Here is a 27,750-nt window from a genome sequence, read left to right on the forward strand (position 1 = left end):
ATATTTCTCAACTCGAGAGTGTTCACCAGAAGAAAATTAATTTCTAGTGTTCATAGCTTTATAGTGTCTATAATGCCCTCCAGTAACAATGCTGGTGCTGGAGATGAATGGTGCATTGTGGAAACAGACCCGCAGTGTTGCAAGAGGAAGCATGATCTCGATACACTGTGGTCCTTATTTTTGGGCCCAATAATGGCATGTCTAAATCTGAGACACTGGGCAGTAGAAATGTAGGTCAGTAAAAATGGTTCCAAACAGAAATATGTGTTTTTTGAACGCTTGTCTATCCTTCACGCAGATTTGAGAATGGAATGTTTTTTTTGTTTGTTTGTTTGTTTGGAGACCACTTCAGTCTTACAGTGTACATCTTTGATCAGATCAGTTTCATGGGTATTGGCTGAGTTATAACCAAGCATCCCATATTTTTTGGCGGGATACAATTCAAAACTGGACAGGCCAAAAGGGGCCTCTACATCAAAGCAATGCTGTATACAGTCTAATGGGGTTTGAACACAGGTTTGTTGCATTTTTTTAAGGTACAGGAACCTGAAAATTACATTCACATGTTCTATTTAAACCACAATAATGATTGAAGAGTGGAGAGTCAGGGTATTGTGTCCCCTTTGGGTAAAATACAACTTTCTGCTCTTCTCTAATAATGTTTAAGAAAAATAATTGCAGCTAGAAGGCATAATAATAACAGGTTCAAAATGTATTGAGTTAAACAGTTAACAAGTCAGGAAGAGCATTCTGTTTCACGGTGAAAGACAATTAACAAAAATAAAACACCTTTAGGATCGCATGAAATGAAAGCTGACCCTGAACAAACACGAGTAACACATGTGCCTGAAGCAAAACTTCAGACAATCCGAATGTAATTAACTCATTGTCCTGGTACATTTGAAAGCCTCTAATAGAAGCTGCAATCCTGGCTTCACACCAAGCACAAAAACATGCTACAACATGTTATACTGATGCGAACAGGCCCCAACACAGTTTGTATATGTCAGCAGGATATGGTCTAATACAGTGGATCTCAATTTGTAATCATTGGGCCACTGGTGAGACCTTAAAAACACAGTACAGAAGCAGGAAGAAAATGCATACGTGGAGAATATTTCCAAGTTAAAAAAAAAGTCATATATAGCTTTGGAGTGTAAAATGTATTCTTTGCTAGTTATTGTGTATTGCGCTCACGTGCACACTCAACACAGCAGCTTGTAAAGTAAGGGATAACCCACGACAGGGCATGCATTGTGTTGCATTAACATACTGCTGTAGTTGGGTTGGAGGCACGAAGCAACACAACACACAAGTCCTGAAGTGTTTTCCGCTTATAAAACAGCTACAACAAAAAAAATAGTGTTTTATAAAAATTATATTATTATATTATATATTATTATTATTATTATTATTATTATTATTATTATTATTATTATTATTACTACTAATAATAATAATAATATTAATTTGTTTTATATTTCCGTCTGCTTTGGAGACAAAACAGTCCCTTAAACAAGGTCATATTTCTTGTAATCATTAAACTGGAGGTTCCCTTTCAATTCGAAGATGACCGCCAAACCAGTACTTTTGGGATATGTCTGCTTCTCAGGTATTTGTAATTTGTATCTGTAATTTACTATGGCCTGTTGTATACATAACCTAGACTTTCTGTTAATTCATATCTACACGAGAAGTGCTGTGTATGTGGTGGTAAAGATGGCATGAGAACTCATAATGCCAGCCTATTTCACTTTTATTAGACACATTTGTTTAAAATACAGAGAATCAGTCCAGATTCAAATGTTACGCCACTGTGTTTATCCTCAGCCACAACCTGAATGTAAAGGCAAATAAACCTCTTTCTTACATTATTCACATATGAAAAACATGATTCACAGTCAAATGTCTTCCTTTTCATCAATCAAATTAGTGTATTAGTTGCATAATGTGTAGTGTAAATGCAAGTTTTACTTGTTATTAAATGCAAGACCTTAGCAACCCCAGCCTGGCTTCTGAAGAGTAACTAATGCAATAAGTCTTGACACACACAGCCTGCAAGTGATTCGAACAACTGCCGAAAAGAATGTGAAAACATACACTTCCCTAACAACAAGCGAATGTTAGCAATCTTATTTACAAAGGTTGTGATGTGTTAAGTGACCCACCACACCAATATGTATGCATATACAGTATACGCTGTGAGAGAGTGAAACTATTCAACAATAACAGAAGAGCAGAAGGATCTCTGTCACACACACACACACACACACACACACACACAAAAGAAGTTGTGGCCTTCATGCACAATCATATATACAAAGTGTGATTTAAACCTTTTTTTTAGTTCAACCTTTTCAAAAGAACATTTATTTCAGGTATTAATTGAATTAGTTTCAGTAACATGACGCTTACAACAATCAAAATAAAATAAAAAATATCCCAGTATACAAAATTGTTTACATCTAAAGCGGGCTTCAGAACAGTTTATAAGTTTTAAATAACAGTTTTTAATTTCAATTTGACGGTTAACAATACAAATGTCACAACTACGGAATCTAAAAGAGGAATTAAAAATATATACAAACGCCTGCCTATGCATGTATTCCATTGCAATTTGTTGTGTGTCTCCTCTGACACAATCTGCTTTCCAAAACATGCTGTATAGAAACATTGTTCTTATCCTGCGTCCTTGTGCTCCGTGCACTTGTGTGTCTGATGAGATTATCTGCATTGTTTCTCGGTTTTCTGGGTCAATGGCGAACCTTTCAAATCCAGCAGCTGTCATCGAGGTGTTCTGCTTCCTTGCTAAGCTTTTTGAAAACGAAATCTCATGTGTGGGATTGCCACCTGTGTGTTTACCAGATCCACCAATTACTATGAACAGAAGTTAAATACAGCGATAATTTGAGATCTACATATCGTTCAAATACCACACTAATGATTTAAACTGTCCCTCCCTATTGCTTGATACATTCCATCACTAGTAAGTGAGCACAGGGAGTAAGAAGGTACAAGAAGGCAACATTTTTAAATGAATGGTGTAGTACTTAACAAATCAGCATGTCCCGTAAGCAAAGAACTAATATTTTCAGCAAAATGATCACGGGACAAGAAATACTGTTGCAAATGTTAATAACTGCTAATAGCATTTTGGTTGTAAAATCACACTCCCGTTTACATAGTTTCACAGACGATGTGGCTTGGAATATGAAGGCATTTTTTATCTAAAAATAAATCTTTTAACTTTCAGAAAGCAATATAAAAAATATATATTCCAGATGGGTTACTATAAGCATTCAAAAATCACTTAAAAATATATGATTCAAATTTGTCAGCTTTTTAAAGTAAAATTTATATTAGGCTGCGTCTCAAACCATTCCCTTGCACCCTACATCCTTCGACAAGTGTACACTTTGCGTGACATTTTACTGACATCACAGAGTGTGCACTTGGGTGAGCGAGGGAGTAGGGTGTAGGGTGGAGCTAAAAACGTTAAATGGGATGCAGTTCGGCATCATCATTCAGCGCCTTTACCTTTGACAGAGCAAGAAGCTATGCAATCTTAAAAACTTTGCCACATCTTATGAACATGTACTTCATAATGTAGCCTAATATTTACATTTTGTGTTGGTTTGTTTTAAATAACATTTTAAATAATAAGCTACCTATTTTGCTGTCTTGAACCAAGAAACAACAGTTAAATATCATTAAATCATCTGCATCTGCCATACTAGGTTTTGCACAAAAGTTATGGAGCTTAAACCATTAGTAGACTTGCAGAGGCTATTAAGAACATCTCACAATTCTCTGTTGCTGCACTGTGTACCATGTATTATAGCAAAGATATTTTTCAAATGCTGTCAGGAGTTGTGTTCGCTTCTTTTCAAATGCATACAATGTCTACTGGCAGAGATACCACTTTTAAGCCTGCTTGCTTCAGTGTGTACAATTTTAAGTACTCTAATGAAAGCATTTTAAGTAGTAGCTGTTTCTCACGACAGCACAGCTCCCCTTTCTCATCTGCAGTATAACAATGCCCCTTTTGTGTGAACAACAGAATAGGAGCATAGAAGCCATGACAGTCATTACAGAAAAATAGGCCCTGATAAATAGGTGACTCAGGAATCAGGGATATGGTTTACACAGCAAGGTTTCAGCAATGAGGCTCGATTGCACTCTCTCTAATTAAAGTTTAGGTTTAGTGCAAAACAGTTTGCAGAAGTTCTGATGCTGGCCTGCATATCTGGTACCCTCTTTTGATAGTTTACACAACAAGTTCAAGGGCTAACAGAAGGCAGTGGGTCCGACATCTGCTCAGCTACATGAAAACATAAAAACAAGTATTTTCTTTAGGCTCTTAAAAACATAAATTGATCCTTGGGAAGTGGTGTTGGAAGGAAAGTTGTGTGTCAGTTGGTGCTGAAGAGACAGTCGCGGGTTGACAGATCCACAGTGCTGGAGCTCAGCCCCCGGCTCTCTGCCAGTCTCCTCCTCCCAGGACCCTGGAAATTAAAGAAGGAAAAGTAAATTGCAAGCTGATTTAAAAAAAAAATATATATATATATTTTTTAAGAAATACAGCATTCCACACTAATCCAAGCAGCTGTTTCTTTAGCAGTTACACTTAAAATAGTAATAAATAAAAAAAAAGTAATAAAACTAATAATAAAACATTGACACATATTAAAAGAAGTAACAATAACCAGTAAAAGAAAACAATAAAATAAGAAGATAGAGCAATAATATGTACAGTACTGTGCAAAAGTTTTAGGCAGGTGTGAAAAAATGCTGTAAAGTAAGAACGCTTTCAAAAATAGACATGTTAATAGTTTATATTTACCAATTAACTAAATGCAAAGTGAGTGAACAGAAGAAAAATCTAAATCAAATCCATATTTGCTGTGACCACCCTTTGCCTTCAAAACAGCATCAATTCTAGGTACACTTGCACAAAGTTAGGGATTTTGTAGGCATATAGTCAGGTGTATGATTAAACAATTATACCAAACAGGTGCTAATAATCATTAATTCAATATGTAGGTTGAAACACAATCATTAACTGAAACAGAAACAGCTGTGCAGGAGGAATAAAACTGGGTGAGGAACAGCCAAACTCAGCTAACAAGGTGAGGTTGCTGAAGACAGTTTACTGTCAAAAGTCATACACCATGGCAAGACTGAGCACAGCAACAAGACACAAGGTAGTTATACTGCAAGCCAGGCAGAAATTTCAAGGCATACAGGGGTTTCCAGATGTTCTGTCCAAGCTCTTTTGAAGAAGCACAAAGAAATGGTCAACGTTGAGGACCGTAGACGCAGTGGTCGGCCAAGGAAACTTACTGCAGCAGATGAAAGACACATCATGCTTACTTCCCTTTGCAATTGGAAGATGTCCAGCAATGCCATCAGCTCAGAATTGGCAGAAAACAGTGGGACCCTGGTACACCCATCTACTGTCCGGAGAAGTCTGGTCAGAAATAGCCTTCATGGAAGACTTGCGGCCAAAAAGCCATACCTCCGACGTGGAAACAAGGCCAAGCGACTCAACTATGCACGAAAACACAGGAACTAGGGTGCAGAAAAATGGCAGCAGGTGCTCTGGACTGATGAGTCAAAATTTGGCTGTAGCAGAAGGCAGTTTGTTCGCTGAAGGGCTGGAGAGCGGTACACGAATGAATGTCTGCAGGCAACAGTAAAGCATGAAGCAAGTTTGGGGCTGCATTTCTGCAAATGGAGTTGGGGATTTGTTCAGAATTAATGGTCTCCTCAATGGTGAGAAGTACAGGCAGATACTTATCCATCATGCAATACCATCAGGGAGACATCTGATTGGCCCCCAATTTATTCTGAATGACAACGACCCCAAAAATACTACAAAAGTCCTAGAAGATACAAAAGTATGCAGCAATCTCTCAACATCTGGTCTGGAAAGAAAACATCTCAATTTGGTGATAGTTCTTAGATTACATTTTTTTTTACCTCAACCTGTTCCAGAACTGAGAGCACCTGCACTGCCACACCACCTCAACCTGTTCCAGGACTGAGAGCACCTGCACTGCCACACCACCTCAACCTGTTCCAGAACTGAGAGCACCTGCACTGCCACACCACCTCAACCTGTTCCAGGACTGAGAGCACCTGCACTGCCACACCACCTCAACCTGTTCCAGAACTGAGAGCACCTGCACTGCCACACCACCTCAACCTGTTCCAGGACTGAGAGCACCTGCACTGCCACACCACCTCAACCTGTTCCAGGACTGAGAGCACCTGCACTGCCACACCACCTCAACCTGTTCCAGGACTGAGAGCACCTGCACTGCCACACCACCTCAACCTGTTCCAGCACTCTGATCACCTGCACTGCCACACCACCTCAACCTGTTCCAGGACTGAGAGCACCTGCACTGCCACACCACCTCAACCTGTTCCAGAACTGAGAGCACCTGCACTGCCATACCACCTCAACCTGTTCCAGGACTGAGAGCCACTGCACTGCCACACCACCTCAACCTGTTCCAGGACTGAGAGCACCTGCACTGCCACACCACCTCAACCTGTTCCAGGACTGAGAGCACCTGCACTGCCACACCACCTCAACCTGTTCCAGGACTGACGTCACCTGCACTAGCACACAAGGGACTGTGATTATTGTTTATTGCACCTGCAATGACTGATTGTTATATTTTCTGCACAGTCACTGTGAATCACGTTATGCTCCAATTTCAAACCTGAGAACCAGTTTTCCAACTGTATTCACTTTGCCTCTGAAACATAATTACCGACAATCACGCTATGTTTAGTTATTGAAATACAGTTTCTGAATATACACTAGTTTAACTATTCACTTAGAACATTTTCATATAAAACAATGGAAGCCCTTGAACATATGCTGTATAGCCACATGATCACTCTCAGCCAATCCAGTTGCACTCCAGTACATTTTTTATTTTGCCATTAGTAATAAGTGTCTTTCGTGCACGAATACCAACTCACAAACATTCTAAAGACAAATATAGCAACAGCATTAACTCTGTGTGGTGTCCTTGTTTTATTAAAACATGATTTATAAGATGTTAAGATGTTTTGTATGTTTATAAAAGTATGATGACTCAGACACCAGCTAGAGGTCAACAACAACAACTTTATTAACAACCGTAACTTAACAAAATGACAGTGCTAGTACAATACCTTCTCTTTTTTTATTTATCTAAATTCCTAGAATGTCAAGTGTTTACTTTTATACAAATAATAAACTACACTGGGACTACAGGCTGCAACCACTTAGTCCACTGTGGGTATTGATCTTTACCACCATATATTTTACTTCAGGAATTAATTGAACTGAACTATTTGAAACAATAACATTCTTTAAGCAAATTAAACTCAGTATCTTGCTGGTGGTCTTGCTACCATCCATTCTGTGCAGACTGCATGGGAGAATGCGTCTCTCTGGATACGGTTGCCTTCTTGAAAGCCGTTTCTGGTGCATCAGGTAGTGGTATTTGTTGCTGTCTGGTTGTCAGGGTGTAAGGTATAGTCAGTTGAAGATGTGCTGCTTTCATCTTCAGTGGGCGGTGCCAACATTGCAGGCGACTCTTCAGCCGTCTTCAGAAGGCGCTTGCGATTTCTTCTATAGCGTGTGTTATCAGGTGTAACAAAGGATCTTGGTGCCTCATGCTGCCTTCAAACAACTGCTGGTTTCCATCCTTTTCCTGCGTCAGTCTTTTACGTGATGCTTGGGTGCTTCTTTTGCACTATGATCAAAACATTTCTTCAGTATTTTCTGCCTCTTGTTTAGTTGTGGGAAAAGCATCTTTGTGCACTTTTGGTTTTAGCAGCTTGTGTTGTCGGTAGTTGGGACTTCAGCACTCTGCTCATGAAGAGCTGTGCAGGTGAGTCCATCGTTCTGCTCATGAAGAGCTGTGCAGGTGAGTCCTTCATTCTGCTCATGAAGAGCTATGCAGGTGAGTCCTTTGTTCTGCTCATGAAGAGCTATGCAGGTGAGTCCATCGTTCTGCTCATGAAGAGCTATGCAGGTGAGTCCATCGTTCTGCTCATGAAGAGCTGTGCAGGTGAGGTGAGTCCTTCGTTCTGCTCATGAAGAGCTATGCAGGTGAGTCCATCGTTCTGCTCATGAAGAGCTATGCAGGTGAGTCCTTCATTCTGCTCATGAAGAGCTGTGCAGGTGAGTCCTTTGTTCTGCTCATGAAGAGCTGTGCAGGTGAGTCCTTCATTCTGCTCATGAAGAGCTGTGCAGGTGAGTCCATCGTTCTGCTTATGAAGAGCTGTGCAGGTGAGTCCTTTGTTCTGCTCATGAAGAGCTGTGCAGGTGAGTCCTTCATTCTGCTCATGAAGAGTTGTGCAGGTGAGTCCTTCATTCTGCTCATGAAGAGCTGTGCAGGTGAGTCCTTCATTCTGCTCATGAAGAGCTGTGCAGGTGAGTCCTTTGTTCTGCTCATGAAGAGCTGTGCAGGTGAGTCCTTCATTCTGCTCATGAAGAGCTGTGCAGGTGAGGTGAGTCCTTCGTTCTGCTCATGAAGAGCTATGCAGGTGAGTCCATCGTTCTGCTCATGAAGAGCTATGCAGGTGAGTCCTTCATTCTGCTCATGAAGAGCTGTGCAGGTGAGTCCTTTGTTCTGCTCATGAAGAGCTGTGCAGGTGAGTCCTTCATTCTGCTCATGAAGAGCTCAGGTGAGTCCATCGTTCTGCTTATGAAGAGCTGTGCAGGTGAGTCCTTTGTTCTGCTCATGAAGAGCTATGCAGGTGAGTCCTTCATTCTGCTCATGAAGAGCTGTGCAGGTGAGTCCTTCATTCTGCTCATGAAGAGCTGTGCAGGTGAGTCCTTCATTCTGCTCATGAAGAGCTATGCAGGTGAGTCCTTCGTTCTGCTCATGAAGAGCTATGCAGGTGAGTCCTTCGTTCTGCTCATGAAGAGCTGTGCAGGTGAGTCCTTCGTTCTGCTCATGAAGAGCTGTGCAGGTGAGTCCTTCGTTCTGCTCATGAAGAGCTGTGCAGGTGAGTACTTCATTCTGCTCATGAAGAGCTGAGGTGAGTCCATCGTTCTGCTCATGAAGAGCTGTGCAGGTGAGTCCTTCGTTCTGCTCATGAAGAGCTATGCAGGTGAGTCCTTCTGCTCATGAAGAGCTATGCAGGTGAGTCCATCGTTCTGCTCATGAAGAGCTGTGCAGGTGAGTCCATCGTTCTGCTCATGAAGAGCTATGCAGGTGAGTCCTTCGTTCTGCTCATGAAGAGCTGTGCAGGTGAGTCCATCGTTCTGCTCATGAAGAGCTGTGCAGGTGAGTCCTTTGTTCTGCTCATGAAGAGCTGTGCAGGTGAGTCCTTCATTCTGCTCATGAAGAGCTGTGCAGGTGAGTCCTTCATTCTGCTCATGAAGAGCTGTGCAGGTGAGTCCTTCATTCTGCTCATGAAGAGCTGTGCAGGTGAGTCCTTCATTCTGCTCATGAAGAGCTATGCAGGTGAGTCCTTCATTCTGCTCATGAAGAGCTGTGCAGGTGAGTCCTTCGTTCTGCTCATGAAGAGCTGTGCAGGTGAGTCCTTCATTCTGCTCATGAAGAGCTGTGCAGGTGAGTCCTTCGTTCTGCTCATGAAGAGCTGTGCAGGTGAGTCCTTCATTCTGCTCATGAAGAGCTGTGCAGGTGAGTCCTTCATTCTGCTCATGAAGAGCTGTGCAGGTGAGTCCTTCGTTCTGCTCATGAAGAGCTGTGCAGGCGAGTCCTTCGTTCTTGTTACTGGTGTATATCTGCACTCTAGCAGGGCTATGTATGGATCTGGCGAACGCTGACGTCATGTGTGTTATGACTGTTTTGATTGTTTTGTCTTGCAGCATAAATATTTCAGGATACTTTGAGTAGTAATCCACTCTTCAGAGACGGTCGTCAACATATTTAACCTCTTTTACTCTCAGTTGTATTTTATTTTTGTTAGACTTCACATTTCTCTGTCTGGCTGTGTTCATGATTTTCTTCAGAATCATGTCATGCTGCGCGATGTCGTCTTCAGCAATTATGACGTCATCAAAAATAGTTTTAATCCTTCAATGTTTTCTCATTTCTTTCTGGAAGACTTCTGAGGCAGAGGTAATCCCAAATGGCATCCTCTTGAATCTGTAGCGCCCAAACAGTGTATTAAAAGTTCACAGCTCTACACTGTCTTCATCCCGCTCCATTTGCCAGTATCCATCCTTTTCATCAAGTATGGTGAAAATGTTCTTACCGCTCAGTTGAATAGTTATGTCTTCAGCCATTGGGATTTTAAAATGTTCCCTTTTTACTGCTTTGTTCAGATCTTTTGGGTCTAAACAGTCTGAGAGATCAAACTTTTTTCTCAACAGTGACTAAGCTATTAACCCAGTCAGTGGGTCTGTCCATTTTGTCTATTACTTCACTGGCTTCTAGCTTACTGAGTGATTCTTTTAATTTGCTTTGCAATGCGTTTGGAATTTTTCTTAGTGAATGTAGGACAGGCTGAATCTTCTCATCTGCCTCAATGTGATACTTGCCTTCTAGGTGACATAATTTGCTGAACACATCCTTGTATTCTTCACCTAACTCCTCTTTGGTCAGTGGCATTTTGCTGTTTAACATCTCCAACTTCTTTATTAGGTTTAAGCTTTTGGTAGCTTTCAGACCAGCTCTTGATTTGTATCTTTAGTGCCGCACTTCATGGTTGTTTTCCTAGTGGCTTCACTCTAAAATTACCGTCATTAACACAGTGTCGGTCTTCTTCAGTGGTGATTTGGTGATTTGACATTTTCTCAAAGCAGCTGAGTGATAATGCATTTGCCTCAGCACCAGTGTCTATTTTAAATGTTATTCTGTCTTTGTTCAGACACAACGTTGTGTACCATGCTGTTACGTCTTCAGCATCACAGTTGTGTATATTTACAGTTAATGTTCCTATAAACATTTATTCATTTTAGACATGCTCTTCACTTTCCCCTACAGAGTGTACTTTCTGATTGATTTGTAAAGCACATTGTAGAAAAGTGATTTTTTCCGTTGCATTTTCTGTATGTTTTGCCTTACGCTGGACATGATCTGCCCACGTCTCTTGCACTGGAACGTATCACTGCTGCTACTTTTTCTAGTCGGGTGGCTCATTTTACTAGCAGTGGCTTTAGGCTTACTCTTTACTGCAGATGCTGCTTTTTCTCCATGGCCTTGCAGCGTTCGTATCAGAATTTTAATTGCTTCATCTGTGCGGCAGATTTCTATTGCTTTGTGCAGTGTTAAATCTGGCACATCTCTTAACAGCCTTTCTTTTAGCCAAACACAATTCTGTCTCATCATATTATCGTTGTTGATCACCAAACTCAAATGAGTTGGCTTTTGTTTTTAATTCAGTCATACTGATCTATGGACTCATAGTTTCACTGACTGCAGTTCCAGAATGTATATAGTTAAAACACTGTGTTCTTCCATGGGTTGCAATACTGCTCAAATCTGGCAATCAGAGTTGCCAAGTCGTCTTTTTCTGTCTTCAGTAGTATATTATTGTACAATTCAGGGCTTCTTCCCAGACCAAGTGTAATTGAATTGAACTGTCCTCCGGTTTCTCATTCACGCCAGAGGCCTTCATGTACACTTTGAATCTCTGGATCCAATTCTCGCTCATATTTCCTTCCAACAAAAAATGGTGTTGTGGCTTAAACTGATCCATAGTTTATTTTCACTGTATGAAATATATCGACATGTATTTACTTTTCTATATTTTTTTTGCTTCTGACACCATGTTATGTTTATAAAAATAAGGCAAGTCTGATATCAGCTGCAGGTCAACAACAACAACTTCACTGTAACAACTCATGGATTCGCACTGCACAGATGTCCTCCTGTCTGAGTCCACCAATGCTGGATCCTAGATCCGGGGCTGGGGTTAGCTATTGCTCTGCTTCACTTCGTGGTCCTCTTACCCATGAGGTGAAATGCACATAGAGAGGGTGAACTGCAGTAAGGAATTCTTCTTAAGCAATTGATAACACTATGTAACACAATTTTTGTTCCTGGGTAGTAAGTGTTATTTCCTAATTGCTTATGCCTCAAAAGTATAGAAAATGGCTATTATTCCCCACAAACTTTGCTTTTGTGACCAGGACAGTGATATTTCAAAATATCACTATTTCCAATGGGAAAACGGGCAAATGTGTGTCTTTTCGTTCACATAAGGTCAGAACAAAACAACATATGAATCCAAATTAACATGTATTTATACTAAAGTAATACAAAAATGACTACAAAAGATTTAGAAGTGAGTAGTTTTTCGAGATTTACAATTATACTGTAAATACAAAAAGACACACATTTGCCCATTTTCCCATTGGAAATAGTGATATTTTGAAATATCACTGTCCTGGTCACAAAAGCAAAGTTTGTGGGGAATAATAGCCATGTTCTATACTTTTGAGGCATAAGCAATTAGGAAATAACACTTACTACCCAGGAACAAAAAAAAAAAAAAAAATTAATAATCATTAATACGGTGTACCATCAAATTGAGAATTCTGTTTTTCTCAAAGCTGTCTAATAACAAGTAATTTGGAATATTCATCGCTGGAAGGTTCCCATAAGTACCATACTGTAACTGCAAACGTGCTATTCAGTTTCATGGGTTTATGAAAGTAAGGTTCAGTAAAGCACTCACCTGGAAAGAGTCATCACTAGGGTTATTCAAGTGGTTCAGAGAGGCAGCTCGTTTCATGCTGCAGGAAAGAAAATAAGGTCAGTGAGCAAAAAACAAACAAAATAACAAGTGATATTCTGTTTAGCAGCACAGTGAAAACTTAATTTCAAAACAAAACAAAACATATTATCAGTTTCCAGAACAGACTACGGTGTTTTTGATGGATCTAAAGGCGACTGATCTAAATACTGTTGTAACAAATACCTTCCTGGCATTTTGCAGGTCTGTACAGACAGAAATACACCAAACAACTTTTTTAATGATTTAACAGTTAGATCCGCCACTGTTAAAATGCACTGAATTTTATAGGGATGGAGTAAGAAATTTAACAGTTTGTAAATGACTACTTTATTCAAAAGCTAAAAAACTAAATAGACTATTTGATTTCTGCTGTATTGAACAAATACTAAAATTGTACCATATATTCCCCATGGTCTTGCTAGTTTTTGCTGCCAAAAAATGTAACAATATATTCTTAACTTAAAATTAAAAAATTAAAAATTAAAAATAAAAAGGTTTCCCCACTGAAAAAATCATAAATAATACACAAAAGTTTTCATTGTATTGTATTGTCCCCAGAAAATCATACATATGTGACCGATGACAAGCTTATTAAAGCTATAGAAAAGCCAAGCAGCTCCTCTCCAGTTTGAATTAACCCACTTTGTGTTTTGTGGTTCTGGAGGTCTGTTTCCTTGTAGTCTCTTCACCAGCATCTCACTGCTCCTCCGGAAAACATCTCTGAGTTTCCCCAGAGACACGCTTCTGTGCAGCACCCCACTGCCGTCCTGAACACAGAAAAGGGAGCACATGGTCAGAACTGATAGAAAAATGATTGCATTACTTTACAATTACCACTGATGGTTAAAGCATTACCAGACAACACCCTGTGACTTTTGTTGCTGCTTGCTGTGCACTGTGTATTGTTGCAAGTCTTAAACCCAACTGCAATCCTTTTTTATATTATTGATCAGCTATAACAAAAAAATAATATTTAGTTTTAGTGCATTCATCAAATAAAAATTCTAAGGACATTATATATAACAATTGTCTGCTTAACTTAGTGTCTTGCACAGACCCGTCATGATGTGTGCTGGACTTCAGGCGTTCCAGTCAGCCCTTGATTGGGAGCAACTCATGTGCTTCAACAATAAGCAACATCAGACACTTGCCCACCACATTCCTACAGTAGTACATAAGTTACAGCAACAGGAAGTAGCGAGAATGTTCTGTAATGCTTTAACACGTTTTACCATCATGAACTGGTTACTTTCTAAAATACCAAACACCTGTCACATCAACTCTCATGCATGCAGGCTTTATCGGCTTGCATATTCTACACCCCAAACCAGAGCCTCCTGGAGCGTCATCTTAATATCAAATAAGTAACCAATCATATTTATATAATACAACTGAGCTTTGAAAAACAACATCAGTGCAACATGTCATTGCAACACTCATGGCCTCTGTATATACAAGTGAAGAATCAGTTCTGTACCCCAGCATCCTTGGTCATAATTTACTACAGTAGTAGTAAATTATGAAGAAACAATTTGAAACTATCAGAAGGGAACACACCAGAGATGTACTGTTACTAGGCTGTCTCCATCATACTATAAAGTGACAGTGGATTTTTGTTTTTTGACATCCTTGGTGCAGAAATAAGCAATTGTTGATTTTAAAAGCTAGCAAACAAGATTATTCAGTTCACCCAGAAAATCCTCAATCCCCGCCTGCCATTGCTTAATTCAACCGTACTTTGCTTATTTTATATTATATATATATATATATATATATATATATATATATATATATATATATCACACACACACACACACACACACACACTGTTCCATATTTTCTCTTGTTAATTAATAATTTCACAAAACAACAAACATAATCAACACACAATAATCTAAATATTATAATACTGTTATTCTGGTTTGCATTCACTTCAGGGAAATGGCCAGGTTTAATATTTAAGAAGTAATTACTGTCCATTGCAATACATACTATAATTCGATTTTTTCAATAAGTATCTTTCTTGATATTGTAGTGTTTAGTCCCCGTCCAGCAGGGGCGTCATTTCAGAAACATTTTTTGGGGGAGCAAAGTTGTGCATTCTCTGTCCCAAACAGAATCACAAATAAGAAAAAAACAGGCAGTAATTAGGACAGTTTACAACGAGATAGAGCTTTGTTAAAATGTGCAATTCAAGTATTTTTAAAGCACGGCACTACAATAACAAACTTGAAATGTCGCTCCACTAATGCCTTATTTTATGGTAATAGTTACAGTCATAGTTTTTATTGACATTTGTATGTTTTAAAAGTGGGTAAAGGTTTTAACACTAACCTAATTGTTCTGCTGCCAGCTTCCGATATCCCAGTTAAGTTACATTTTGAAATATGTCAGTTGCGCACTACAGCTACATTAAGCAAACAGCAGTACAGCAGCATTTTTTTAAAATCGTTTTAGAGTAACAGCTGGGACATTAGACTACTTTTATTTCCGATCATTGAAAAAAAAAAGAAACAAATGTCATGTATAGCATGAACTTTACTAAACAGTCAGGGGTAATAATGCAGTTTAACTCGTTATTTTGGAGCATCCATCCGAATACATCTCACTAGATTTGATACATACTTACCACCTTGAGTTAAGTTTAATATGTTTCATCTGCTTTCCACAAAGAATGACATTGTGTATCAAATATAAACCAATCAACAAAAACTGCTAAATAAGCATCACATTCCTGTGAATGTCGAAAGGTGGTAGCGTCTCGCTTTCATCTTGGCAAATTTGTCTAATAATTTATTTGATTAGTTTGTGAAGAAAACATCTTATATGTGATTATATTATATTCTGCAGTGTCTGGGGGGGGGGGGGGGGGGTAAACTATCCCCCTGCCCCATAGCAAAAGCCACCACGCCACCCAGTCACAAGACACAACCAACCTGTCCCCTCTGTTTAGCTGTAGGCCTCATGGCAGACACTACTGATGGGAATCAGGGTGTTAAATCGATGTCAATAATCAGACCTTCCTCAAATTTGACAAGCTTGGTTCAAAGCACATTTTAAACACTTATTAATGGTAAAATGATAAAATGCTTCTACAATTCATTACTACTTGGTGAATTACATGTTTTCTAGGATGACATTTTATTTGGGTATCATTTACTCTTTTTTATTTAATCAAAGGTGGCACAGTATTAATATTTTCTAAATGAGCCCGCAGCAGACTAGAACAGTTTCATTTAGTGCTACAAAATATATATATATATTTGTGTGTGTGTGTGTATATATATATCTAAGACGTAACATTTTACTTAAATGTTTGCATGAATCGCACTGGTGTAATAAAAATGTATCTTTCTTTTTGCACAGGGATCCCTTTATATGTTCATCTGACAGAATTCTGCATATCAGATTAGTAAGAAGGGTTCCTACAGCTATGGCCAAATGTTTTGCATCACCTAGAATTTTTGGATAGAGACATAACTTAGATATATTATTTAACATCATGTACTCAAAGAAGCTACAAAATGACATTGCAAAAGTGTACCGCAAGCCATAATAGTAGTACAATATTTCATGTTAGATTTTGAAAAGTTACATTTTAAATTTTTTCGTTAAGTATATGGAAAACTACAAAACTATGTATACTATATTAACGTAACATTATTCAGCAGGTTTTATTCGACTTTATGAAGCAACATTTGTAAGTTAGTCCTCATTATCAGTTATAACAGTCATTAACATTATAAATTTTTCCACTTGTTCCAATCAGTTAAACCAATTATTGGGATCATCTGTTTGGTTCACTGAAATCATGGTACGCTGCAATTGACCCTGAGGATTTTAACATACTACTACAACAATTACTACTATTACAATATAGTCAGTATTTGAGTATTCCCTGTGATGACTATGTTCTTTGGGCAGTAGTTTGGTTATTGTGTCTTAATGAAAACCTCACAGCTTGTGATCAAATGAAAGAGATTTTAAAAATCCACAGATTCAATGAGCAACCGGTCCTTTTTTTAAATCCACAACAAGTTGAACAAGCTGATTCAAGTCTATGCACCAGCTCATGTAAATGTGGCCGCATGAGTGGTATAAACTGTATTTCACAGCAGTGAGTATGCAGATCTCAGCAGTGTACAACATGTCCAGGGTTTCTTTTCATTTCCTGACCAGGATTTGCTGCTGGAGAGGTATGTAGCGCCAGCTATCCAGCAGGGTGCACTGTTGTAACGTATAGACCACTGGGGATGCCACCCAATGTAAATATGATAAAACATACAGAAAATGTAACATGATTCCATACTTAAGAAAAAAGTGAAAGGTTAAGTTTTGTATTTATGTGTATTTCAATATTTATTTAGGTATTTTTGAATCCACTAGACAAGAACATCACTTCAAAATAAAGCCTATTTTCAAACACAAAATTAAGTAATCTGCTGTAAATTTTATATATAAATAAAAAAAAAAAAACCCAAACCAACAAAAAAAACATTCAGCTTCTCAGGCGAGCGAATGTTGCTACAGAGAATAACATCAGATGTAGTTTATAAACTCCATGATTGAAGTGACTGTGTGTTAGTCATACTTTAAGTGAATAAGCACAAGGTCAGTGTGTGTCTGTACATGTCGTCTATTGACGACTAATTCAAAAGAAATTGTGATAACCACGGTAACAACATCTGTAAAGCAAAGGTATTTTTTCTGTGGATTCCTTTTTTATTAGGACTAACTGAAATACGTATAAATTAACTTTCACAATAAATTAAAGCTACAGAGTTGATTAAAATGATTAATATAAATGCAACACGTACAGAAGCAGACTGGACTTGGTGTTACTCAGTAGGGTGCTGTATTCCAACAGTTTGCGAGTGTGAAAAAAACCAAAATGTCTGGGTTTAAAGCAAGAAGTCATTGTGAAGATTATACTGTAGTGTTACTTAATATGTTTTACCACGAGTATTGTCATGTATGTGTTATAGTAGTGAATGTGGCATATTTCCAGTTTGGCAAGCATTTGTGAAATCTTAGCTCATGTTCGTTTACACCTATAATCTACTCAGAATTGAGATTTAAAAAAAAAGGATCTGGTCCCCATGGAGTCCCAAGCCGAAATCCTCGAACCAAAAACAGCCCCATGCATCACTTCACCCTTTTCAAATTCCTCAGACAACTGTCACGATTGCACGGATAGAAGTAACATATCAGATCTTAACACTGAAGTGGTAGGCTCCTCTGACACAATTGAATTTTTTTGTGTGATGCAGAGCCTTTTAGGCACAGAGACAAGCCTAAGCTAATGCTGCTTCCATCTTAGGGGCTGAGGGAGCAGATCAGTCTCTAGGCACATCCATACAATTGTTGAACACATTTCACTTGTGACCTCATTTGAGTTTAACTGACTAGTTAACCCAGGGGTTCTCACACTGCGGCCTGTGACACAATCCTGAAGTATGACGCGGGAGCAGCAACATTCAATATATATAAAATATAAAAGTAACAATAAAAAACTAATGCAGAAAAAAAAGACTCAAATAAAAAAAGAACAATTTATTTACAGTGTTACAGGTTTAAAAATGGTTTTAATTCGTCCATTTTCTTAACAAGTGCTAATAGGCGGTCACAGTGCTAATGCAGCTAAACAGGTGGGCCTCAGGTAGCAAAAAGTTTGGGAACCTCTGTCATAGCCCACTAAGTACCAAATACATATTTCTTTGAAAAAAGAAAAAAAAAAATCAGGACACAAACTATATTTATGTAATTTGATACAATCTAAATCAATATTTCTTTGCAGGAAAAAATGTTAATACTTTTAGCTACAAACTGCTGCATTGTATTTTGAGGCCAGTCAAAGTTAAACATGCCTATTAACAGACCAATGGAAGTTCACACCAGCTAAAAAGCTCAACACACAGAAAATTGAGCTTTATCATCACAGTAGGGAGGAAAACACCAAGGAATTTTCACGCTCCAGCTTCTTATTTTATATTGAGGACTCGTAAAAGCATCTGAAGGGCTATTTTTGTAGAATTAAAAGAACAGTTAGACTTAACTTTTGCAGTAAACAGAATTAAAGTTATCATAACAATATAGTAAGATAACTTTTAAATAGACATAAAATGATCCTAATAATTACAAATTGACACTAAATGGGTTAACTTCTACCTGATGCCTTTTGTTGCATTTTAAACATGCATTTTGCTGAACTTCAACATGGTATCATACAACTACCAAGCATACAAGCAGCCTGGAACATCTTTTAAACATGAAGCCTAAAATAAACATATACACATAATATATATATATATGTATATATATATATATATATATATATATATATATATATATATATATATATATTATTAATAAAAAAAACAATTCTGTTTTTTCTTCTTCCAGTTATGTAACACCTACTTCCAAATATTAACAGACAACTAGTATAGTGTAAATTATAATGTAATAAGATCTTAGACAGCAAGTGTTATATTACACTGTATTAATAACATTAAATGGTTTGGGGTCACATCTGACCAAATTTCTGAAGACCACACAAACCCGTTCCCCTGTTTTATTGGTTTATGAATAAACACTTAACAGAATAAAAAGACAAACTGATCCATTCTTTAATTCCTTTAATTAGAGGTAAATTAGTTAATAACATCAATTGCAAATCACCAGATACAATTTAAAGAGAAAGGGCAATTGCAGGTTACAAGGATATTAGAACAACAGTATTAACTCCTGCAAACATCAACAGAGAGAAAAGACAGTCACTAAAGAGCATTAGTAAATGATGTAACCATTCAAATACCAACCACTGCGTATGCTCATTAATATTATTCATGATAAAACACTGCTTAACCCTGTACCTTGATTAATTACAGCAGTGGCCCAGAGTGATGGAAAAAGCAGCTCAACAGATATTGAAAATGAAAATGAAAAAATGATATGAATGTTTGGAGTAGCTGGAATAATTTGCTAGAATTCTCAAAACATGGCTTTTACACAATTGTGACCCTTTTATATCCAAACACCAATAATGCGTAAAAAACTGCCAAGGAAAGTGTTTATTTATTATTTTGACTAGTATCTCTGGATGCACAACTCATTTATATTCAATACATACCAAAAACATTATATTAAATCTGCAACAGCGTCATGCATTATGCATGGTTTCATAAATAACAGTTACACCTCCAGCTACCATTCACCAGAACATACTGGAATCGCAATATATACACAGCTGACAGTACTGCAAGCTTGAACTTAGTAGCATTAATGTGTAGGCTTTATAGACGATATAGTTTCCATTTCTGTTCTGTACAGTTCAATCTCAATGTGCAGAAACTTCTCAAACTAAAAAGTCATACTGTAAGAAGTTATGCTGGCATAGGATATGCAGGTAGGTTTCCCTCTCCACAATGACAGGATGCCAAAAGTTGGAGAAAAAAAAATAAGAAAAAGAATAGGAGATGGCATTATGGCACAGTTTAATAATAATTTAATGATGAATATGATTATAAAGTGAAATATTTTAGTTTTAAAACACACACAAAAAATAAAAAGGCACTAAAACAACCATTTAGTTTACAGGGAACCTGTGCTTGAAAATTGTTTAATGTCACATATGAAATAGTCAAACCTGCAAAGTATTGGTTGTTGAGAAAACCTATTACCCAGGCTGTTGAAAGGGATGTTTTTGATAAAGTTAAAATATCATCACTTTATCACAGATTGAGACTGTAAGACTGAAGCTGCCTGCTGTAGCACACCTTTAATATTGAACTGCTTGTTGAGCTGTTGAAGTCATCACTCTGGGACAGATCAGATAGTTTTGGTACTTATTTATGTGTTTATATTTTTAATAACTTGCAATTTTTTTAGCAACATTTTCAGTTCAAACAGATTACAGTTCAAAAGGGTCTCACTGAAATGTTACAAATATGGAAAATGTGTGTGACAAACTGCTACATGCACATTAGAAATGAAATGAATGTACTTTGGCAACATGATTACATGACACAGAGTTCAAGTAGGGTCAGACCTGGTTAAAAATCAGCAAGGCTTAGCAAACAAGCTGCTTATTCTGTCCACAAATAAAAATAATCACAGATAAGAGAGTAACCTAAAAATTCCTCCGAAGTGCACAAATGAACCATCATGTCAAGGGACTTTATTTAAAATTACATTTTAAAAGTGAAAATTCAGCTACTGTGTGGACGTACTATGGTGCAGTATATATGTGTATATATATATTATATATATATATATATATATATATATATATATATATATATATATATATATATATATATATAGATATATATATATATATATATATATATATATATATATATATATATAAAAAATTGTTTGGAAGCATTTACATATACTTCATAATTCAAAAAAAATGAAAAAAATATTTCCGAAAGCACTGAAGGATGCAAATTTGACTAACATTTTATTCCACTATAAACAAAGGGATCATAGATACAGTGCTGAGAAAAAGTTTGTGAACCCCAATGATAATTATGGAAATTTCACAGTTAAACCAGTCTTTTCTTAAATATCCAATAGGGTTTATATTAACCAATTCCATGTCTTTTGAAACAAAATGATGTATGAATTAGACAAACAATGGGTAATTAAGATTCAGGATATGTGAAAAAGTAAGTGAACCCCTGGTTTCAATGACAGAACCATGAATTCTGTATTGTATCACAAGATTGTAGAGGAGAATGTCAGGCCATCCGTCTGTGAGCAGAAGCTGAACCAAAAGTGGGTCATGCAGCAATACAATGATCCTAAACATACAAGCAAATCTACAAAAGAATGGCTGCAGAAGAAGAAATTCTGCGTTTTAGAATGGCCTAGCCACTGGCTCCCAAGTGGGGCATCCAGTAAAGGCGCTCCGCGCGGATGTGCCCTGTAGCCTGGAGATTGCAAGTTCGAATCCAGGCTATGTTACTGCCAACCGTGACCGGGAGTTCTTAGGGGGTGGCGCACAATTGGCCCAGCGCCGCCTGGGGGGAGGGAGGGCTAGGTCGGCCAGAGTGTCCTCTGCTCACCGTGCACCAGCAACACCTGTGGTCTGGTCGGGGGGCCTGCGGGCTTGCCTGTAAGCTGCGTTGTCCTCTGATGCTGTAGCTCTGGGTGGCTGCAGTGTGTAAAGATGCGGGCGCTGACGGCACACGCTTCGGAGGACAGCGTGTGTTCGTCTTCGTCTGTCCTGAGTCAGCACAAGGGTGGTAACAGTGAGCTGAGCATAAAAATAATTGGACACAACTAAATTGGGGAGAAAATAATAAATTGGCGACGACTAAATTTAAAAAAAAAAATGGCCTAGTCAAAGTCTGGACCTAAACCCTATCGAAATGTTGTGGCAGGACCTGAAGTGAGCTGTCCATGCAAGGAAGCCCATAAATGTCACCGGGTTGAAGCAGTTCTGCAAGGAGGAATGGGCCAAAATTCCTCAAAACCGATGTGAGAGACTAACCAACGGTTACAGGAAGCGCTTAGTTGAAGTCAACATGGATACTGAATGTTGAATCATTTGTGGATAAATAAATGTGGACAAAGTATCATGTTTTTGTGTCATTTGTTTAATCAGGTTTATCTATTATTAGGACTTCGATTAAGATCTAATAAAATTTTAGGTTTGAAATATGTGAAAATCCCAAGGGGTTCACAAACTTTCTTGGCACTGTACATTAAGGGACATTGAAACCGGTAAAAGCACATGTAAAGTGTGCAAATATATTGATAAAGATCAAAGTGAAATCACAAATAAAGAAAATAAATATTCAGTCTTAAAAAATCTGTCATGCAAGGATAGCAACCTTGTATAGGGTATATTTTGCATAAAATGTAACAAAATACAATATGTAGGAGAGGCAGGTACATCATTATATAAAAGAACACAGAACCACCTAGCAAATATAAGAAATAAAGTAAGAACCAATAGTTCAGCACTTTACAAGGAACACACACCATGGATGACCTAAAGTTTGTGGTTTAAAAAAAATGTACAATATAGAATAAAAGAAAATAAATGGATAGATACCACGATGCATGAAGGGTTAAACAGAAAGGAACAGTAGATCGTTACATAATCTGCTATATAGTCTATGACATCACACAGACATTAGATTTAAAGAGAAATAAATGTGTGGTTACCATGGCATCAAAAGCCTATAAATACCGCCAATGTTTGTTTTCAAACACACTTTCCCTTGACAAAGGTATATTAAACATGTTTTCAAACACACACACACACACACACACACACACACACATATAATTTATATATATATATATATATATATATATATATATATATATATATATATATATATATATAGGGCTGTCAATTAATCGTAGTTAACTTCTGTCAAACTGGGTTTTTATGCTATTTTTTGGATGATGATGTTAATAATAATAATAATAGCATCAGTAATAAAACAAACGTAAATGAGATGGTGCATTAATTTTATCAATTAAATATGCCATTAAAATCAAGATTAACCGAGAAATTTAAATCTCAAGATCAATCGCAATTAATTTTTTTAATTGCTTGACATCCCTAATTTATATATATATACACGCACACACCCCCAGTAATCTGTCGTGTACCTGCATGTCACTTATCTTCCCTAACTGTTTATCTGCCACGATCAAGCTCTTCAGCACGTGTACAGTACTAATGTAAAATTGCTACAGGCACATGAAAGAGGGTTTTTTGAGTGAGAGAGAACCAGAACCAGGGTTGGATACTGAAGAGTGAGTGAGCAAGTCGAAACCACCGACAGCCGGCCAAGTAGTCGGAGTCCGTTTATTATTGAACAGAAAAGATTAGTTCAGAGATTGTAGATCCCACCAAAGTTTCCGTACACTGTGTTGTATGTACTCTCTGCGCTACCAGTAGTCTTCCCTCGGGTCAGTAATATCCCTCCTCTCCAGTCCACATATATATATACACACACACACACACACACACACACACACACACAGATGGATCACATTAGTTTACTGCAAAGTTACGTCTTAGCTGGTGCTTATCTTGGCGAGAGCAGAGTTCAAATCAGCATAAAGTTCAACATCTACTCTCATGCAATGGAAATCATATATATATATATATATATATATATATATATATATATCATATATATATATATATATATATATATGGTCCTGATGAAATGTATCCGCTGATTATAAGTTATTATAAGCTTCAAGTATTATAAAAAGGGAAAAACTTCTTAATATACACAATGGGCAAATAGGGTGTCCAGAGATATTCTGATAAACTAGAACAGTTTTAATTGTATGTGTAAGAAAAGCTACTAGACAGATATCACAGGTTATAAACACCTGCTGTAAACAATGCCATTCAACTGAATTGTTTGGGTTCAGAAATAATAACGCTTGTCCATTTGCATTTGTCAGTGAGACCAGACAAAGAGAACTGTGAACAATAAGTTGTAAACCATTAAAAAACAAGTCTAAAAAACTAATATAAAACACACACGCAAAGGAAAAATAATGAAATGCTCAAGCCAGTAGTTAATCTACGGTATACTGACTGATGTTCCTAAAATCTAATCTTATTCAGATGACAATGGAATTGCCTCTACTGAGGAGGAGAGGTGCAAGTTTAAGGTTTTGGGGGGGGGGGGGGGGGGGGGGCGATACAAGACATTTTATTTTTTAAAAATTTTCAATGGGTCGTGTGAATAACAGGGAGTATATTATTAGTATATATTATTTGTTGGAATAAAATGTAATTTAATCTAATCATTTACAAGGACATATTTACTCCAATAGCAAAACCAAACAGATAAAAAAAACATCTGCCTAATGAAGTATATAGTACAGCCAGTGATGCATCTTTGTGCCTGGTCATACAAGTCATATACTTCAAAACAGACACAGATTTTCAATTTTTTGCAACACATCAAATTTATTTTGCAGACGTTTTGCTGGCTTGAACATTATGAAAAGAAACAGAGGATTACTGTACAATGAGTCTGGCTAGGCTGTAGCTGGGGTGAACTGAAATTAACTTCAAACAAATGCTCCCCAAAGACCTCTACCTCAACATTCTACAACCTTTCGTTTTCTACAGTTTCCTACAGCACTTCAGTAACACACACCATCTTTGTTGTATTAACTTACTCCTACCAGTGTTACACTCAGAGAGAGAGAGAGATGGGCACGTCCCTTTGTTCTCTTTCATATGCTGAAGTAGCAGTGGTGAGCAGTCTTGCCGAAAACAGCAGGAATGGTATAGGAGGAAGAGTCGTTTTTGTGAGGAAAGAGCCAGAAGGAACAACATAGACATCCTTTTAATTTGCTATTTGTTTGGGGATAGGGGAAGAGGATTGAAGGAAAATCTTGATGGCTTAAGCCTAATGCAGAGAAAGAGAAAAAAACAAAAAACAAAAACACAAACCACACAAGATTAAGATACAGCATAAGACATGAGTACCACTGGTTCACCACTGGTGAAAACTTAGCTACTGCATATATATATATATATATATATATATATATATATATATATATATATATATATATATAAAATGCGCGCGTGTGTGTGTGTGTGTGTGTGTGTGTGTGTGTGTGTGTGTGTGACGGCTTAAAAATGTGTCGTTTCAGTTGCTTGCTCAGTTAGCAGCTCAGCAATTTTACTGCTTTCTTTATCATTTCTAAAACACTGTGTTCCCTCGTAAGTAGGGCTGTATGATTTTCACAATAAAAATCTCTTATTTCACATCATTTCAGGGTCTAAAAATGTGCACCTTTTAAAGGCATTCTGTTTTCACAATCAGTGAGATCAAAATAAAAACATAAATAAATGTAAAAATAACAACAGACATGTGAAATGCCCCCTTCTTGTACTGGACAGAGCGATCTTTAGAAAACATTAATGTTAACATTAACATCTTTTCGTTAGACATTTTTAAAGAAATCCTGCAGTGTGTTCAACCATTTATCAGAAGCAAACTAAACCGGCTGCCAGGTAACTAAATGCAGTGTAACAGGTAGGGTGTTTGCTGTAATTTAATTAGAAGTGAAAATAAATATGTATATTTACACTATTCTTTCAGAAATGGGAATTTTCATGGGGAACTACAGTACATATTATATGGCAATGGATACATTTTACGGAAATTGTGAAATCTGTGAAAAACATACAGCCTTACTCAAGGTACAAAACTCTGAAGGGCAGAAATTTATTTCAAGACATTACTACAGCTTTATAGCGCCACATAAATGATCAGACTATGAATGGATTTAAAGCAAACCATCTTTACTGTGGCACTGCCTTACAGCTTTGCGCGTCTCCGATTCTCTCATGTCCTCCAGCACCACATAGCAAGATACATGTCTATCCATTACCATACAGTCTCTAGACCTCAGATATGGGAATAGAAGGAAGGAAACAGCCTCAATGGAAACATTATGGGCTTTTGAGGTGTGCTGCAACAAAATACTAATTTCCAATTAATAAAAAAATTGATACTTAATGTACAACCTGGTGCTAAAGAAATGTTGTTCCACAATCTCACTGGTTGTTACGTACACATACTGTATTTCCTAAAATGTGTTTCTTATGTCTAGTATAGACCTCGCACATATTATTTTGAGGCCAAACTAAATACAAATTCAATAAAGTTCAGATACCATATAACTTTGAGATGTCTCTAGTTACCAAATGAGTCTCTATGTAATTGTTACATTATTATCTAGTATTGTTCCCTTCAGAATGCATGCCAGGTTTTGGATTTGTGGCTTCAATAATGTGACAGTACAAATATTTGTATGTGTTTAGTATCTGGATTGTGTGTATTGCTGCTAAACTGACAAAAGTTAATGTCTAATCTTGTGCTTTGGACTGGGTGAGTTAATAGATGCTATTCTTTAGGGACAGTACTGTGTAGGTTACCAGCTCTCAGAGTATGCTATTTTTGTTTTAAGCTTTCTTTACTTTAACTTGACAATATGATTGATTATGTGAACTGAGAGCTCAAAGAGTACCATGGGTTTAAAGTTCAACCTTTTCAGTGACTTTGAATTGAGTTTGAATTGTAGTGTCTCTCTTTATGTACGAATGATTAAAAATATGAGACAAAAAGTGTGTATCCTACAAAGTGCGGTTTCTACAACTGACAAAGCCTCTTTCTGGTCATGTAATGGTCACGTTTTGATTTCATTGAGAAGTGTAATCTCACAAAATGTTGCAGCAAATCAAGCTAAATGGAGGCGGGTTTCAAATACAGAGGTGCAAGGGAACTGCAATGGCTTAATGTATAAAACACATGTCAGAAATCCTCTGTCATACAGTATACTTTGGTAGGTTTACGGAGATAGCATTTTATCTATCTGGGCAGTGAGAAGGTACAAATAGCCTTTGTAATTGTCAACTGGGAAAGGTGTATTAAAAACAAATCCCAATTCAAATGGGAAAAAAAACAAAAAAAAACTGACAGAGCTCTTACTGTGTAGTCACACATTTAGATGAATGGCTAGAAACAGCTTTCTGCAGCTGTTACATGTTGGAAGACCAGCAGTCTGACCAGATTAGTGAAAACAACAAAGCTCTAGTTAATGTGTTTGGTACTGCAAATGGGAAAAAAATATACTACTTAGGAATCATAATTCATGGGGCTGATAGACAGGCTACATACTACTCTTGAAGCACAGTTAACATGATCAGATCAAGGCAGGGTCGTCTCAAGTACAGCTCAGTGGTCGTGAATGTATCTTGCTATGCAGCTGTGGCTGGTTTCTAGGACAGATCTGTTGGCTCTGGTACATGGTCCCCTCAGTTTTGATAATGCATGCTGCTCCTTTAAATTCTTTGCTTTGCCTTACAAAAGGAAAGTTAGAATTAACTGAAAAGGACAGACCTCAAAAGGGTGCTAGATAAGGTACACTAAAAGTACAAATTAAACTTTCCTTTCAATGCAATGGAGTAACAATAATTCTGCATTAGCTTTTCCAGTACATGTGGAAAAT

At 37.4% G+C, this 27,750-nt stretch overlaps 1 protein-coding gene across 10 annotated transcripts in view; it reads right to left on the minus strand.

The window, feature by feature from the left end:
* Positions 1–2,319: 2,319 nt before the first annotated feature.
* Positions 2,320–27,750, minus strand: part of LOC121315698 (kinesin light chain 1-like) — a 63,857-nt gene continuing 38,426 nt past the window's right edge. For 3 of the 10 annotated variants that reach the window (XM_041250021.1, XM_041250019.1, XM_041250020.1), the window contains exons 15-17: positions 13,369–13,493; positions 12,667–12,724; positions 2,320–4,505 (exon numbers count right to left, since the gene is read on the minus strand). In XM_041250021.1, coding sequence (XP_041105955.1) covers positions 4,413–4,505; positions 12,667–12,724; positions 13,369–13,493 — 276 coding nt within the window. In that variant the 3' untranslated portion in view covers positions 2,320–4,412. Of the gene's footprint in view, positions 4,506–12,666; positions 12,725–13,368; positions 13,494–24,398; positions 25,137–25,328; positions 27,602–27,750 lie in introns of those variants that run through there. The other 7 variants (XM_041250023.1, XM_041250018.1, XM_041250024.1 and 4 more) reach the window with 4 other exon arrangements.

This window comes from Polyodon spathula, chromosome 5, assembly GCF_017654505.1.
Source record: "Polyodon spathula isolate WHYD16114869_AA chromosome 5, ASM1765450v1, whole genome shotgun sequence".
NCBI lineage: Eukaryota > Metazoa > Chordata > Actinopteri > Acipenseriformes > Polyodontidae > Polyodon > Polyodon spathula.